Source organism: Nicrophorus vespilloides, unplaced genomic scaffold (genome assembly GCF_001412225.1).
Source record: "Nicrophorus vespilloides isolate i.1.1-1 unplaced genomic scaffold, Nicve_v1.0, whole genome shotgun sequence".
NCBI lineage: Eukaryota > Metazoa > Arthropoda > Insecta > Coleoptera > Silphidae > Nicrophorus > Nicrophorus vespilloides.
Window position 1 is genome coordinate 431,878 of NW_017100110.1, and position 14,679 is coordinate 446,556.

Genomic DNA, 14,679 nt, shown 5'->3' on the forward strand with positions numbered 1-14,679 from the left:
TAAAGGAAACTAAATACTCCTAGACTGGACTAAAAATAAGATAAATATGAATATAAGAGATGTCTGGCGAAAAGAGAGTAAAAAAACACAACTTTAAGTCTTTTTAATTTCACTTAGGGGTTCAAAGTTTAATTGCTTTTTCTATAATTAAAAAGTTTCGTAAATTATTTACTCTTTCTGTATCCTTCCATCTTCAAGTGCAGTCTCAGGACCGTCTCTATTCACGGTGTTCACCGCAATTTATTTATTTCCCTGCCGCCAGTTTTGCCTTTTACCTATTTCCTCTCCCATTCTGCTAATTAAATTAGTCGACTCGTACATCTTTTAATAATTAATATTTGCTCATCCGCTGAAAAATCGTGCAATTGGGCGATTGGGAGAAGGTGCTGTGCGAAGATAAAGAAGTGAAGAGGGCGGCAGTTTGTTAAAATAGATGTACGCTAACGGCTGGATATTAAGTGGCTTGTTTTGCATGTAGAGTAGACTTTTATCTGTCCCGTGTAATTTGAAGGCTTGTACTCGCACACATGCACGAACTGCGAGAGAGCCTGAGTATGTGTACGTGTATGTGTGTTCAATGTTTGGGTTGGATGTGAGCGCATTTAATTCCATCTCATTCCAGACGAAGGAAGGAAGGAAGAAGGAAGAACAAGGACAAGCTTATGGTGTTCCCACTCGCAAGCATACCACACATACATACGTACACAAACACTCACACAGCTGACATAGAAGTTTAGTTTACATACTACATGTTCGATATCTCATTTAACGTACATTAAGTTAATATCGACCACCCTCTGCCATTCAATTATGCAGCGGCGGTCGACCCTTGTGAGGAGGGGGTGGGTTTTCGGATCATCCGGGGCAGATTTACAAGCAACTCAAATAAGATCCGTTAAGCGATTTCTGCTGCATTTCCGCACTCCAGTATTATTTTTGCTGAAAGCAAACCGAAGGAAATGCACCAATTATGCTTTCGAGTACGGAAACAATTCCATTAGAGTAAACAAAGAGAGAAATATTCGATAGAAAGTGTAGGATACTCGCAAGACCCACATCAAAATAAAGAATGCATTTTTTGGTTTCTTTTTGTTTTGCTATTATACTTATTATATAAATTATTCTTTCCAATTTCGAAAAATGCTAAGAATAATTAATGAAAAGCAAGTTTTAACACTAAAGTTACGGTCTCAGAAGTAATTAAATACTGAAAATGTAACTATGTTTTAGGAAAAATCTTAAAAAATAATAACAATATCCTTGAGAAACTGTATACTAAAGTTCAAAATGGGCCCTTCGGTATGTTTAGTATTTATGAAATCTAAATATTTATAAATGAATAGTAGAAAGAATCAAGTTGTGCAAATGAGCGTAATCTCTAGATCTATTGCGATTTATTTAGGAATTCGTCCACCTACCATAATAATTTAAGTAACTTATGTGTTTAAGTATTTAAGTAAATTGGATGTTCGTAATATTAATGTTAGAAAATGTTCTTAAGACATAAGTGACGACATCTACGATATCTACGTTACCTTGATTAATGTCATTTGAAAACGGAAGTAACTTTCGCTTACTTCTAAATATTTAAATATTATATATCTATACTTATAATATCACGTTTGGTAGTTCTACGAGATTATTCGTATTTATACTAAACCAGCTCAACAGCCTCTACGAGATATCTTATTGTCATGGGCATTGGTCTAGTTAAATGTTGACGTCAAAGGATGGAAAGTTTGTCAAATGTCGGTCTCTTAGCAAAATAATAACACATTTTGTAATCTAATTCTACTGTTTTCGTGGGCCCCAAAAAAATCTCTTGGCACTGTGTCGAATGAGTAAAATAGATCTGCTAGATTGATTTGCTTTAAATTATAAAGCCAAAAACATTTGGGTTTTCGAACAAAAATTATGTTCTTTAACATTCATAAGTACATTATATTTTTTTAGGAAAAAAACATGTTCGAAAACTATGGTTACAACACGATATTTTCTTTCGTATAATATAAAAAAAATCATAATTCCACATTTTCGAATCCAATAAAAAACAGTACATGATGTAAAAGGTCGGTATTTTTGTTTAATTATATAAATAAAGATGATATTAGAAAATGAATTTACAAGCAATGTCGTTTTTGTTACTTGTCTGGAAATTCAAATAAAAACCATTAAGCGATTTCTTCTGCTTTTCCGCACTCTCATATTACTTTTCCCGGAATCAGACTGAAGGAAATGCACCAATTATGCTCTTGAGTACGGTCACAATTCCATTAGACTAAACGAAGTGAAATATATTCGGTATAAAAAAAGAAACATATTCAAGAGGCCTGCTTTAAAATAAATATGGTATTTCCAAGATCCTTTCTTCTTTTAGTTCTTCTTATTATTAGAATCTTGTTTCCGGTTTGAAAAAAAAGATACGCTGATTCCCAGATGGGGAAATTGCGGAAATGGCGAAAGAGAAGAGAAGGTTGCGAGTGCTACGCGGCAACAGAATAAATATTTCACACGAGGAAACATTTATTCAGAACAATAACTTGAGCTGTATTATTTCCTGTGCATTTTATTATTTTCGTCCTGGCAGTGTTCTTCCCGCCGCTCCGTACCCTTCTTTGCGTTCGCCGTATGTACGAAAGTAAGTAATTGCAAAACAAGGGGTTGCGCCATTCGGTGGCTGATGAAGAGGAGGAGGGAGGAAGAACTTAATTCGCGGAAGGAAAGGAGAACGGGCGGTCTGTTTATGTTTGGAATTTACCTACTAATTGAAGCGAGGGATGCCGGAAATCTTCAGGACAAACCATTTTCGGCGACGACATCGATTCACCAAAACGCAATTGCTAATTGAAGACCCGTTTAATTGCATCCAATTTGTAACCCAAATCGAGCTTCGATAAATCTTGTCGGATTATTGTTCTCGAGCAGTTCATATCATTGAGTATGTAATGTAATCTACAGCAATTTTAGTAATTAACTATAGCAATTAATTATGTTGTTATTTAATATGTGTTTTAATCGCGTTTGTGTGCATATGTACATCGAAGTTTAAATCGCTTCAATAGATCTGTTTAGCTATGTTATGTAAGACACATGTTATCCTAATACCTAGTACCTACTTCGTGATATAAGCCAAGTAACTTGTCAAGTATCGGGTTTTTATTGAGTTAGTTCCATTACAAGAATAATATATAGATTTGTTGATTAGGGTCTTTGTTGATCTAATCAACAAATCTATAAGTGTAATTTTGATTGCAGCTGTTAGTTTAAGGTCAATTTTAATATGAGTGCATAAAGGGACATTTTTTTTATATTTCCGTAAAGGCAAGAAAGCTGCTGAGGCTCACAAAGCGATATGTAAAGTTTATCATATTGATTGTTTAAAAGAATGCATGTAAAATAATTGGTTTTAAACATTTTTACTCAAAGATGATGACCAACATTCTTTTAATCTTTTGAAGTTTATTATGACCAAATCAAAGTCATAATTTAATTGGATCGTCATATAATCTCGACATTCGCATGAATTGAAAAGATTTACTTAACACAACAAATTAATATTTGTAATATCCATCTTAAACGCAATAAAATTGTCACTTTTTCTTAAAATGTCAATGGTAATAAAATATGGATCGTCTATAATAATATCAATCTAAAACGATCATGATCCAAGAGTGATGAATCAAAACCATATGATGAACCATATATGAATACAATAATATAAATATCATATATCAAAAAAACAACTGCTTCAAAGGGCTATTGAGTGATGTCCTGAAATCGTACTTGGTTCTGTTTCTTGCTTATCAGCTGACCACAAGTTCTATGAGCGCGGAATCATGAAGGCGATAATTCTGGCAATGACAGAAGGTCATCGCACAAAATGGTTGTTTTCCATCATTGAATAAAGTTTATTCTTTGTAATTTATATATTATAATAAAAAATCTATTTTAGATTTGGATGACTCAGTTCAATAAATAATAAAAAAATAATAATATACTTTGAAACTATTTTGAATCATGCAATTTTATTTATTAGCTCTTGTACTATTACTTTTGATTTAAAAAAATGCAAGAATGCCACATTATAAGGAGACTATTGACAAATCAATAAACCTTTGTATGTTATTGTACAATAAATTTTGTTTATAATTAATTTTATAATTAATAAAATATTTTTTGGGGCGGAAATACCTATAAACAATATTTTATATTTTTTAATGTGACTATTGTAATAAATATTATTGAAATATTTTGTGTTTGGATTCAAGCAGAAAAAATAAAAGTACTCATATTAGCGTAATTGAAGTGCAATGTCAATTGTTTATTATACGGTTGTGCGCGTTATCGATCACAATGACTTCACTGCAACTACCAATTTATTCACGTTTATAACATTTTAAGTGAACCGAAAGCGTTCTCGTTTTTTTTTTGTCGAGTTGTTGTTTTCTGGAGGAAAATAAGAAAGCCACCGATCAATCATCGGCGTGTCCTTTTACTTATTGCCTTTATTTATTTATTTTCCGGTGTCGACTCAAAAAATGGGCAGCCCGAGATTGGTTGGGTAAAATATGATATTTTATCATTAAGGTGCCGGCGTCGCCATGGTTTCGGTTAACGTGCAGTTTCTGCAGGATCGGGGCGGTTTTGAAAAGCGAGCCGCCGCCTCTGCTACCGCCGACGACGTGACGTTGATAAAATGGATCGAGTTAAGATGAATTATATTGTTATAATGGTGATAAAATGTTTTTAACGACACAGTCGAGCAACGCACAGGGAAAGAAATCTTCTTAAGACTTCATTCCCTTGCACATTTTTTTTTTATCTCACTTGTTGTTTTCTACTTGGAGTATCTTTCCACTCCAAATATATAATTGATAATTACATACAGTTATAATTCATATTTTTGGTCATTTTTTATTTCTGGCGTCTTTGCAAATCTAAATGTGGTTTGACGCTGAACGAGTTTGAAGAAGAACTTTGATGTCCATGAACTATGCTTATGAACAATTAGTACTTCAGTTATAAAAATCAAGCGTGACATCGCGTAATAATATTGCATCGTGGACTTAATGTTGTTTTCCTCTGAAAACGTAGAACGGTGGAAATATTTTCAAATAGCATTTCCATGATAAGGAAATAAATTGTTTATTTAAAACTTTATAAATTTATATAATACATATACAACAATTATATAATAATAAATTTAACTTTGTTTTAACTGTACAGAAAGTTGATCAAGTAAGTATACGGCGAAGTGTAACGCTCTACTGAACTATATTTAAAATGCATTTTTTTGTTTCTAGATTTTTGTCCGCTAATCGAGGTTACTCTATTTCATATAAATAATAGGTGTGTACAGTTCAACAAATTATTATTATATAACTGTAACACATCTGTATATCGATGTTGCACTTATATTACAATTTATATGATTGATGCAAATTTTAATTATTATATGTAAAAATAGGCACCCACAGCTCCGTGGCTGTTTGCAGCTCTATCGACGGGAATTAGCTGCCGCTAGTTACACATAGCGTAACATGCGACTTCCTAAACTTTGTTTTCACTGGCAATATTTTAAAGATGTTTTTTTTTTCTCAAAAAACGTCAATGTAAAATCGTATTTGTTTATGATATTTAAATTGTTATTTTTTTATTTTAACATATTTATTGGTCAAAGAACTATCGACTGAGGTCTTTCTGCCTAGATAATATATGACGAATTGGACTGAACAAATGGACACGTCGCACAAAACATCACTATATATTCACCACAAACATTCTCGCGGTTCACCGCGTAGGCGAGCCTAGTTGTGGACTGTCCAAGTCAAACATGACTATATATGCACGATTGCCTGAAAAGCATACATGACTTTCCATGTTGTAATTTTCTAAATATTTTTTCTTCAGACGTTGTATTAAAGTCGCCCGACCGCAGATTTTCATTTTGTTTAGGTGGTTTATGTATAAAATTACTATTTTATCGTATAACCATACAGACTTGTGGTGTCTGCAGTAACTGACAGTTTTCGGCAACTCGTCGGTCTTCTTGTTCACGATCTTAATTTGTTATTTAGTCGTAATTTCAATGAGTAACTATTTAAAAAATCAAAATATTTTTAAGTTTTTGTAGCAATTATAATTATTATGCTATTCAAAGTGTATACTTTTCTTATTTTTTATAATTTATGAACTATTTATTTACTGTTTGAATTAACATTTCTAATGATCAATATAGAAAGGTTACATATGACAAGAAAAAATGCCTTTGATAGCTATTCGTATTCATACAAAGAATCTACATATTGTAAAGCAAGAGTTCCCAATGGAGTTCATGGGGTCGAAATAATTTTAAATTCAATGAAACTATTGGGGATCGATGAAAACATTTGACTTTTACATTTTAATAATTATCGTGTGTTAACATCAACACAACAACAGAAAATTACATCAAATACATTATATTAGTGATTCTAATGTTTTCTACTTTATTATTCACAACTTCTTCCTGACGAAAAAAATAAATAAAAAAATCAATAATTAATAGTTAATAATCATTTTAAAAATATCGACGAGTTGTTCTTTCATTCATAGCATCTTCACCGTACACTACGTAAATATCGCTAACTTATTTGGAGGCTTGAACGCGAATAGAAGGAGGTGTCGAAAGTGCTCACTTTTGTCCATATCCATTTTGAAGGCGTGTAATTTAATAAAATAATGATTTTCTTTCGAATGACGTATAATCTTTACTTTTGGCGGGAATTTTTCAATTTGTATAAATATAATTACTATTGATATGTGCAATAAAGCGAAAATAATGATGAAATCTATAATGTAATTTCTATCTACATATGAAAGTTATTGGTTGTCGAAAGGCAATTGTTTAATTCTATAATAGAGTTCCTTTTGTAAATTCGTTGTAACAATTAAAATAAGATAACAATGTTTGTGATAAAAAATATTTGAAAGCGATACAGCCGATATTGACTTCTTCTTACATAAAGCATTGATTGAACTAAAGGAGATGGACGACTAATAGCCGAATGGTTAAGTTGCCCTACCCACGTGCTAGTGGGAGAAGGTTCCAATCCTGGTCAAGCCAGACCTTTTGTGAGTTTTCAGATTGTGAATAAAATTACAGGACATAAAAAAAATTAATAAAAACAAGAAATCGATCAAAACGAGGCGATTTAACAATATTGTGAATAATTTTTACAGCTCGCATAAAAATTAATAATAAAATACATCAATCATAACCACAACAATTATGTGTTATTATTATTATTATTTGTGCAATTAATATTTATGTTACATTAAAATAATTTATATATAATTATTACCTCATCGTCTGAGCATGTTACCTTTGGAAACTATTCCATTTATCCATCGACCTCTATTAAATACTTGGGAATCCTCCTCGATCCTATTCTATTTCCAAACAACTCAAATACAAAATAAGTCGAGATAATTATTTTTATTGATTTGTATATTGATTATTTATTCTACTTATGGGAACGTATCTAAACAATGTTGGTATATGTTGGAAAATACATATTAAATTAATTAAAACAAGTAAAATATCTTGTAAATATGTAATTGTATTTGTTTGCAAATATAAAAGAAAATCTGTAAGGGCGTTGATGGAACATTTAACAAAGCGATTTACCCCTTCGTATTTCTAGCAAAATAAATTTAAACGCGAACTTGTTCCGCCTCTGGGCGCCGGTTATTTATTTGTTTTATTTTATGTAAGGCCTTCTTTTTTAGGAGGGTGTGCTTAAATTTTCTCGCATTTTTTCGTTTGGGTCCGCACGAGAGGTCCCGGAAAATGAAAAAAAAAAAGAAGAGGGGACGAGAGCCGCAGGGACAAAAATTCAAGCGGTCCATACATCTGTATTAAATATTTAATGTCCGCATACATTTTAAAGTTGCCACAGAGGTTACACATACATACATTTATATACGTGTACGTATACAGACGGTGTGTATGTGTGCGTGCGTGAGTGTGGTGCCTCTGTATATATCTAGTTATGCAGGGGGGCGGCCAGGCCAAAAGTTGGTCTAATAAAATGCGGACAAAAGTAAGATTTACAGCCCCGGGTGCTCTATCTCCGTCCTCCTCCTTCCTCGCACGACATGCGGCGACCTCGGACCCCCGCGATGTGCGTTCAACCCTGTTTTATATGAAGAGTAATATTTAAAGTTAACGCCGTTAGTGACTTTTTTCCATCCCTCGCCGACTTCATCCTTACAATATTTATATTTAACATGAAAGAAATGTATTATAATGCGGAATTAATTTCGTATAATTCACTACCGCCGTATTCATAACTGGGTCCCCACTGCCCATTCTCCTCCATTAACGTAACGCATTTATTTTGGTGTGGTATCTCATTACAAATTATTATCATTAGTAAGTTATACTTTTTTTTACCGCAGATTTTATAATTATAATGCTTAAATATATGATATGAAATATTCAACGAATGCGCTCAGGTATACACTATACTTGTTGTTAAATTTTAAAATCTTACATATCTGTTTATAAAAATTAAAAGTCGATTATGTAAACTGGTTTTTAAAACAATGTTCACCCAATATTGTTTTGTTTTTATTATATTTTATTAGATACAATTCGGACTAAAAAGTTTGAGAAACATTGGTTTAAACGATATAATTAATTTTTTCATCTAATATTGAAAGTGTAAAATTAGTGTTTATGTTTATGAATAATAAAGAAAACTAATTTCAGTTTTGGTGTATTTTCAAGAATTTAAAAGTTTACTATTTATTTAAATTTAGTTTAGTTTAAGTTTAGTAAGATATTAATATTTTAATAATTGTAACTCTTTAAAAGATTCAGCTTTTATCAACATAAACCAAAACCAAATAATAAAAAAAGAATAAGAAATTGTACATTTTTAATATTATAGGGCTATTAGTTGCCGAATGATTGAGTCGCCCTACCCACGTTTGAACCGGCACCGGTTCGAATCCTGGTCAAGCCAGGCACTTTGTGAGCAATATCAGTGGTTGCATCAATAGGGCCATCGTTCATCACAGATGCACAGTCAAATGAATGAGGTTCAGCCATATCGATGGACAATGACAGTGTTAAGGATAGCAGCAGATTCACAGTCAAAGGAAATAGTGAAATCGCAGAGTATCAATATAGTACTGAAGTTAACCTACAAGACGACAGACAACCAACAAATTAAAATCAAAATTATCATAATGGTAACTATCCACTGGGAACGATTATTCATTTAATGTCAACCGCGATCTTAAATTTACTCAATGTTCACATTGATGAAGTGATTGTGAATAAAATTGTACCACATCAAAAAATTATAAATTACAAAAGAAATCAACTATTACCTTCATATTTCTTATGATATTTTAACAATTCCTTAGTAATTGTGGAACAAAAAAAGGTAGACAGTAGGGTTGCCAATAGAATTGACCTATATAATATTAGACTTCATCCTCTAATCCAAATAAAGTAACCCTAAACCCCAGCAGCAAAACATGTCATTTTAAAATCAATTTACGTCGAGTATTGGAAACTATATCTCTCTTTTTATTGTAAAACAAAATATTAGTCAAAGTTTATTTTTTATTAGTGCATTATAAACATTAATCTAAAATTAAACAATACAACAAATTATTGAATCAAATTATAAATAATTTTAAACGTCTGCGGCTTAGTATTACAAAATTAATGGAAACGCGAGCAAATTAATTAACACGATCCCTTAATTGGGAGATTAACGCAAAATCATTTAATGGCTTCTCATTAAAATCGAACTTTCCACTTGCAAATGCACCGGATAAAAACAAGCACGAGAAACGACCGCAGCGTAATTAAAGCGGCGATAGATTACCGTTAAATTCGGATCGGGGTCGCCGTAGGGGTCAAATTTACGTTATCTGTCAAAATGTATTATCAAATATAAATTAATGTTTTTTTTTCTGTGATTATATATCAGTAAACAGTGGTGTTCGTTAGTATCGTGAAAACTGTTGGGATCGTAAGGATGTGGTCTTTGATGGCGGTAACTTTGGTGTTGGCGGCGGCGGAGGCGCTGGTGCCAGGTCGTCTTGACAAGATCACCGATCTGGGCTGGAGTATCCACGAGGATACAGTGCATTGGCCTAACAATAAGGCATTCGTGTATACAAATAAAATCGCTGAGGAGAAACCCGATGGAAAATGGTAAATACTAAACTTAAGTCTGATATTTTAGATTTGCAGTTATCGATTTTACATAAAATTTTATTTTTATTAATTGTATCTTATTTTAATATTAAATCTTAGAAACTAAATGTTACATTCTATTTTAGTTTTTAAATAATATCTTTAACAGTTGAGTTGATATAAATTAAGTTAAATGAATTCAAATAAAAAAATAATAATAAACATAATTTATTATATACATGCTCCTACATACATACAAAATGTTTTTATCCCAATTTATATATGGAGGAACAAGACGCGTATTTCAGACATATTTCATTGTTTTATTTAGTTGCCATATTTCGTTCTGGTGATCCAGTTGAAGTTGATTCAAATAGCACAACTCGTGAGATTGCTGAGAAACTCAAAGTATCGTACATGCATAATCATACAGCTTGGCAAAAATTACGCAATCACTTAGTTGTCACCCAATATATTCTAGAAATTAAACATATTTCTTAAATTCGATAAGTATGAAATTTACGTTTAATAAATCTAGTGTACTTTACATTAACACTATATTTACAAAATATTTTTATCTCAATAACCATTTGTATGTTGTTATACAATAAATTTTGTTTATTATTAGTTTTTTATGATTTATATTTTGCAATTTATTAATATTGAGTTGTTTCTTGTTGTTGTTGTTCATAGTTTTTTTTAATTCATGATCATTTTGTTTGTTTTTTTACTTTAAAAAATAATTTAAATAATTATAATAATATAATATAAATTGTTATCTCAGCAATAAATTATGCTTATTATTACCATGCTTCAAAATGTTTGGTATTATTTTAATTATTTACAAATCTTTGTTAAGCTACATTTAGGTTTTTCTACCTGCAGAATTTAAAATTTATTTTGTTAAAAATCAATTTTACACAAATTTAGACACAAAAAAACATTTTTGGACCGATCAAAATACAGGATTTTGTTTCATTTTATTTGAATGTTGTAGGTTATCTCTACTTTTATTTAATATTTCAGATTCTGATTGCTTATGTCTTGTGAGCTATTTAAAAAGTTTTTTTTAAGAGCCACAATATTTCTCCCAATTTGTGATATTAAATTTGTACGAAAATGACTTATAAGTCGTTTTTAATAATTTATTATACCTAGACCTTTCCTTTAACTAATTATTTAAATAAAAGGTAACCAATAAATTATTAACTTTTATCTATAAGTTCATTTTTAATCATATTTTTGTATTTAATTTAAATTAATTAACTACTTACTCTTTATATGAAGGTAATTGCATTGTTATGCATATGTATATAATTAAATTTTAAAAACTTACAATATAAAACATTATTTGAAGTCCAATATGAAATAAATAGTTATGGAAAATGAAATATGCTTACATTGGTTCTTAATATAAATCGCTGAGTTTTCAAAATTTAATTTCTTAAGAAGCGTTTTAGCTTTGCAAAGCACAGCTTCATTATTTATATTCCTGCGTGGCAAATACGCTTTTAAAATTGCCTTCATTTCTTTTTTTGTTGTGCCATGTTATTAGACTCGTAAACGTTTCTTTCTCTTCTTTTACCGAAATATAAATTGTGCTTATTTTTTAAGGTATGCCAGTAACGATTACTGCTCGGGTGAGCACCTGGGCACGCATCTGGACGCGCCGTATCATTTCAATAAGTTCGGATGGAAGGTAGGCGACATTCCCCTCGAAAAACTAATTGGAAAAGGTGAGTGGATGAGTCCAACAGATACGAATATATATCTAGAGAGGAGGGAAGAAGAGGATGAGGGATGAAAGAGCGGGCAGAGATTTCCATGTAAATTTGATTAAAGCTCTCCCCCCGCTTTCTATACTAGCGTTTCGCGCGCGCTTGTATATGTGTGTCTGCATTATTGGGGGTTGTCGGGGCGTCGAGACAAAGCTGAATTATGATTAAGCCTCAGATTGTGTAATGATAATAATTACATTGTGCTCGGGACCAGCTTCTAAAAGGGAGCCACCGAAAGGTGAACATTCCTGTGGTGGGTGTATCAATAGAGGAAGGGCTAAACCGTGAGACTCCACTCTCCTATTTATTACGATTCCTACCGCCGTCGCCACTTAATAATTAGCGAAGTATAAATAAATTGAAACGAGAGGAGAAGAAATAATGGAAAATTTGATTAAGGCTTTTGTGTCCGCGTAATGATTACATAATTTCATTGTGCGTATGCAAATCGAGTGAGGGCGAATGGTAATTTGGAGGTGGCGCGCCAAGGATCCCTCTTGCGCCGAATGGATGTGGAATGGGAAGAAGACCGGCAATAATTCGAGTCCCTTAGTCTCTCGCCGTTTCGTGCCCTTTTCCAAGGGTGGACCTTCGGTGTAGAGGCTTCGAAGCGATTTATGGTCATGCGCCGCCCTTGTTCGCAGGTATTTGCGTCAACTTACAAGAGTCATCAGGTGCTGGGACAACCCTGCAACCCGGTCATATCGACAACTGGGAGAGAAGGAACGGAAAGATACCTAAGGGTAGTATTGTTCTCATCAATTTCGGCTGGGGCGCAAGACATTACGAACACGAATCATATATGGGACTGGTGAACGGAACCCTTCATTTTCCCGGTATGTCACTTAAGTTTAACCATCTGGAAATATTCTGATTGCTCTTTTGTTCAGGGGTGTCTGCCAGTGCCGCCCAGATGTTGGTTGATAGGCACATCACGGGTATCGGAGTGGATACCGCAAGCATCGATCCTGGAACAAGTACGGATTTTAAAGCGCACAGAATCCTGCTACAGGCAAACATTTACAACATGGAAAACTTAAAGATTCCTCTATGGATGCCAGGTAAACTTTATATCATAGACCAGGGTTTCCCAAACAATGATCCGCGAAAGCTAATAGGTGTTCCGTGAAAACTAGGAATAAAATAATTTCTAAATAAATAATTACTGTTAGTTCTCATTTTTCTTTAAATTTTATTGATTATGTGTTCTTACCTACACTATAAGACAAACATGATGTTCCGTGAAAATTTCAGGTTTTACAAAGTGTTCAGTTGCAGGAAATGTTTGGGAAACCCTGTCCTATACGAACAACACTATACCGCCTGACTTTGTAGTCAATATTCCAGTTTGGGTTCAAGGTTTCTCCTTAACTTACAAATAAACCATATTTTAACTTATTGCAATATTAGATCTTTGCAATAACAATATTTTTTGATTTATAATGTTGTAAAAATCAGTTATTTAAAAATTCATAAAAAAGGCAAACACACACTAATTTAATAATCTTTATTGCATCAATAATAAACAAAATATAACCTTTTCATACAATAATAATAAAGTTGTAGCTCTAATTATTTTTTTTTGTTTTCGTCGTTTTTATTTATATTTTTTTAGATTTGAAGATGACAATTATTATGTGAAGTTTTCCTTTTATTTATTTATAGATGTAGCTGTTTGAATTAGTACTATCAATAGACATTTTCCGGTTGCAATACATATGATTAAAATATGAAATTTATATGTAATCATAATAAATAAAAAATAATTAACTGTTACACATGGTTATTAACCGCACTAACATGTAACGTTTTTAAATTAAAAAATAGAAAAAAAATAAAGAAAAAGTAAGTAAACAAAATCAAGTAGTGTTTGTTTTGCATATTTATTTTATTTTTGTTTAAAACTTTATTATTTTATATTTGATATCTAAACAAATCTAGTTTTTAAATATGAATAATGCTCCATGTATCCGTAACAAACATAATTTTTAAATAATAAATGTTTTAATAATTTCTCCTATTTTCCAGAGAAAGGATTTAATTTAGTCGTAATGCCGATAAATCTGAGAGACGGCACCGGAGCACCTCTCAGGATATTCGCGGTTCCAAACAGCGAGAACGTCGGTCTACCAACACCTGAAGCTCTCAAGGACGTCGTCGTCAGTGATTGTACTCCATGGTATGCCCACACTTGGTTGGTCCTACTGTCATTGCTGGTCACAGTCATGTACGCCGTGCACGGATTTTCGATTTATTGAGGAGGATCGTTTCCCAATTACCGTTCCGAACTTTACTTTATACCAACCGTTCCGACGTCTCTAAAGTTTTGTGTGTAAATGGCCAATAAATCACCTCTCCTCCTTTTTTTATATGCTATTTTTGTACCATTCGTTCTAAGAGAAGAAGGGAGTAAGTCGAGGAACGCAAAAAAAGGAACCAGCTAGCGCAGATTTTATTGCTGGAGACGTTAAGACTCTCGGTTTGTTCTATTCGCGTGCACTTAACGAATTAAGTGTTTTTCTAGTCCCAAGAAATTTAACTAGGAGTTTAAACAACTGGAGCGCAAACCCTCGATATCGGATCGAGCGATAGATATGGGAGAGTAGGAACGGAAAGATATGGAATAGGTGGATGGTGCCAATGGTAGATATTGAATTTTTTATGATGTCGTGGGAGTGAGAAGGGGCTTGGGCTTTAATA

At 32.4% G+C, this 14,679-nt stretch overlaps 1 protein-coding gene across 1 annotated transcript; it reads left to right on the forward strand.

Moving 5' to 3' along the window:
• Positions 1 to 10,013: 10,013 nt before the first annotated feature.
• On the forward strand, positions 10,014 to 14,334 carry LOC108568410 (kynurenine formamidase-like). Its single transcript, XM_017929479.1, has 5 exons — positions 10,014 to 10,219; positions 11,816 to 11,937; positions 12,624 to 12,815; positions 12,870 to 13,040; positions 14,008 to 14,334. The coding sequence occupies exons 1-5, from the start codon at positions 10,041 to 10,043 to the stop codon at positions 14,235 to 14,237; spliced, it is 894 nt and encodes a 297-aa protein (XP_017784968.1). The 5' UTR covers positions 10,014 to 10,040; the 3' UTR covers positions 14,238 to 14,334.
• The last annotated feature ends 345 nt before the right edge of the window (positions 14,335 to 14,679 follow it).

Bases quoted from the DNA above. Each gene is read 5' to 3' on its own strand.
- LOC108568410 (XM_017929479.1), top strand. From the start codon at position 10,041: ATGTGGTCTTTGATGGCGGTAACTTTGGTGTTGGCGGCGGCGGAGGCG. The intron at 11,938-12,623 runs GTGAGTGGATGA...CCTTGTTCGCAG, and splicing joins CGAAAAACTAATTGGAAAAG to GTATTTGCGTCAACTTACAA. The intron at 13,041-14,007 runs GTAAACTTTATA...CCTATTTTCCAG, and splicing joins GATTCCTCTATGGATGCCAG to AGAAAGGATTTAATTTAGTC.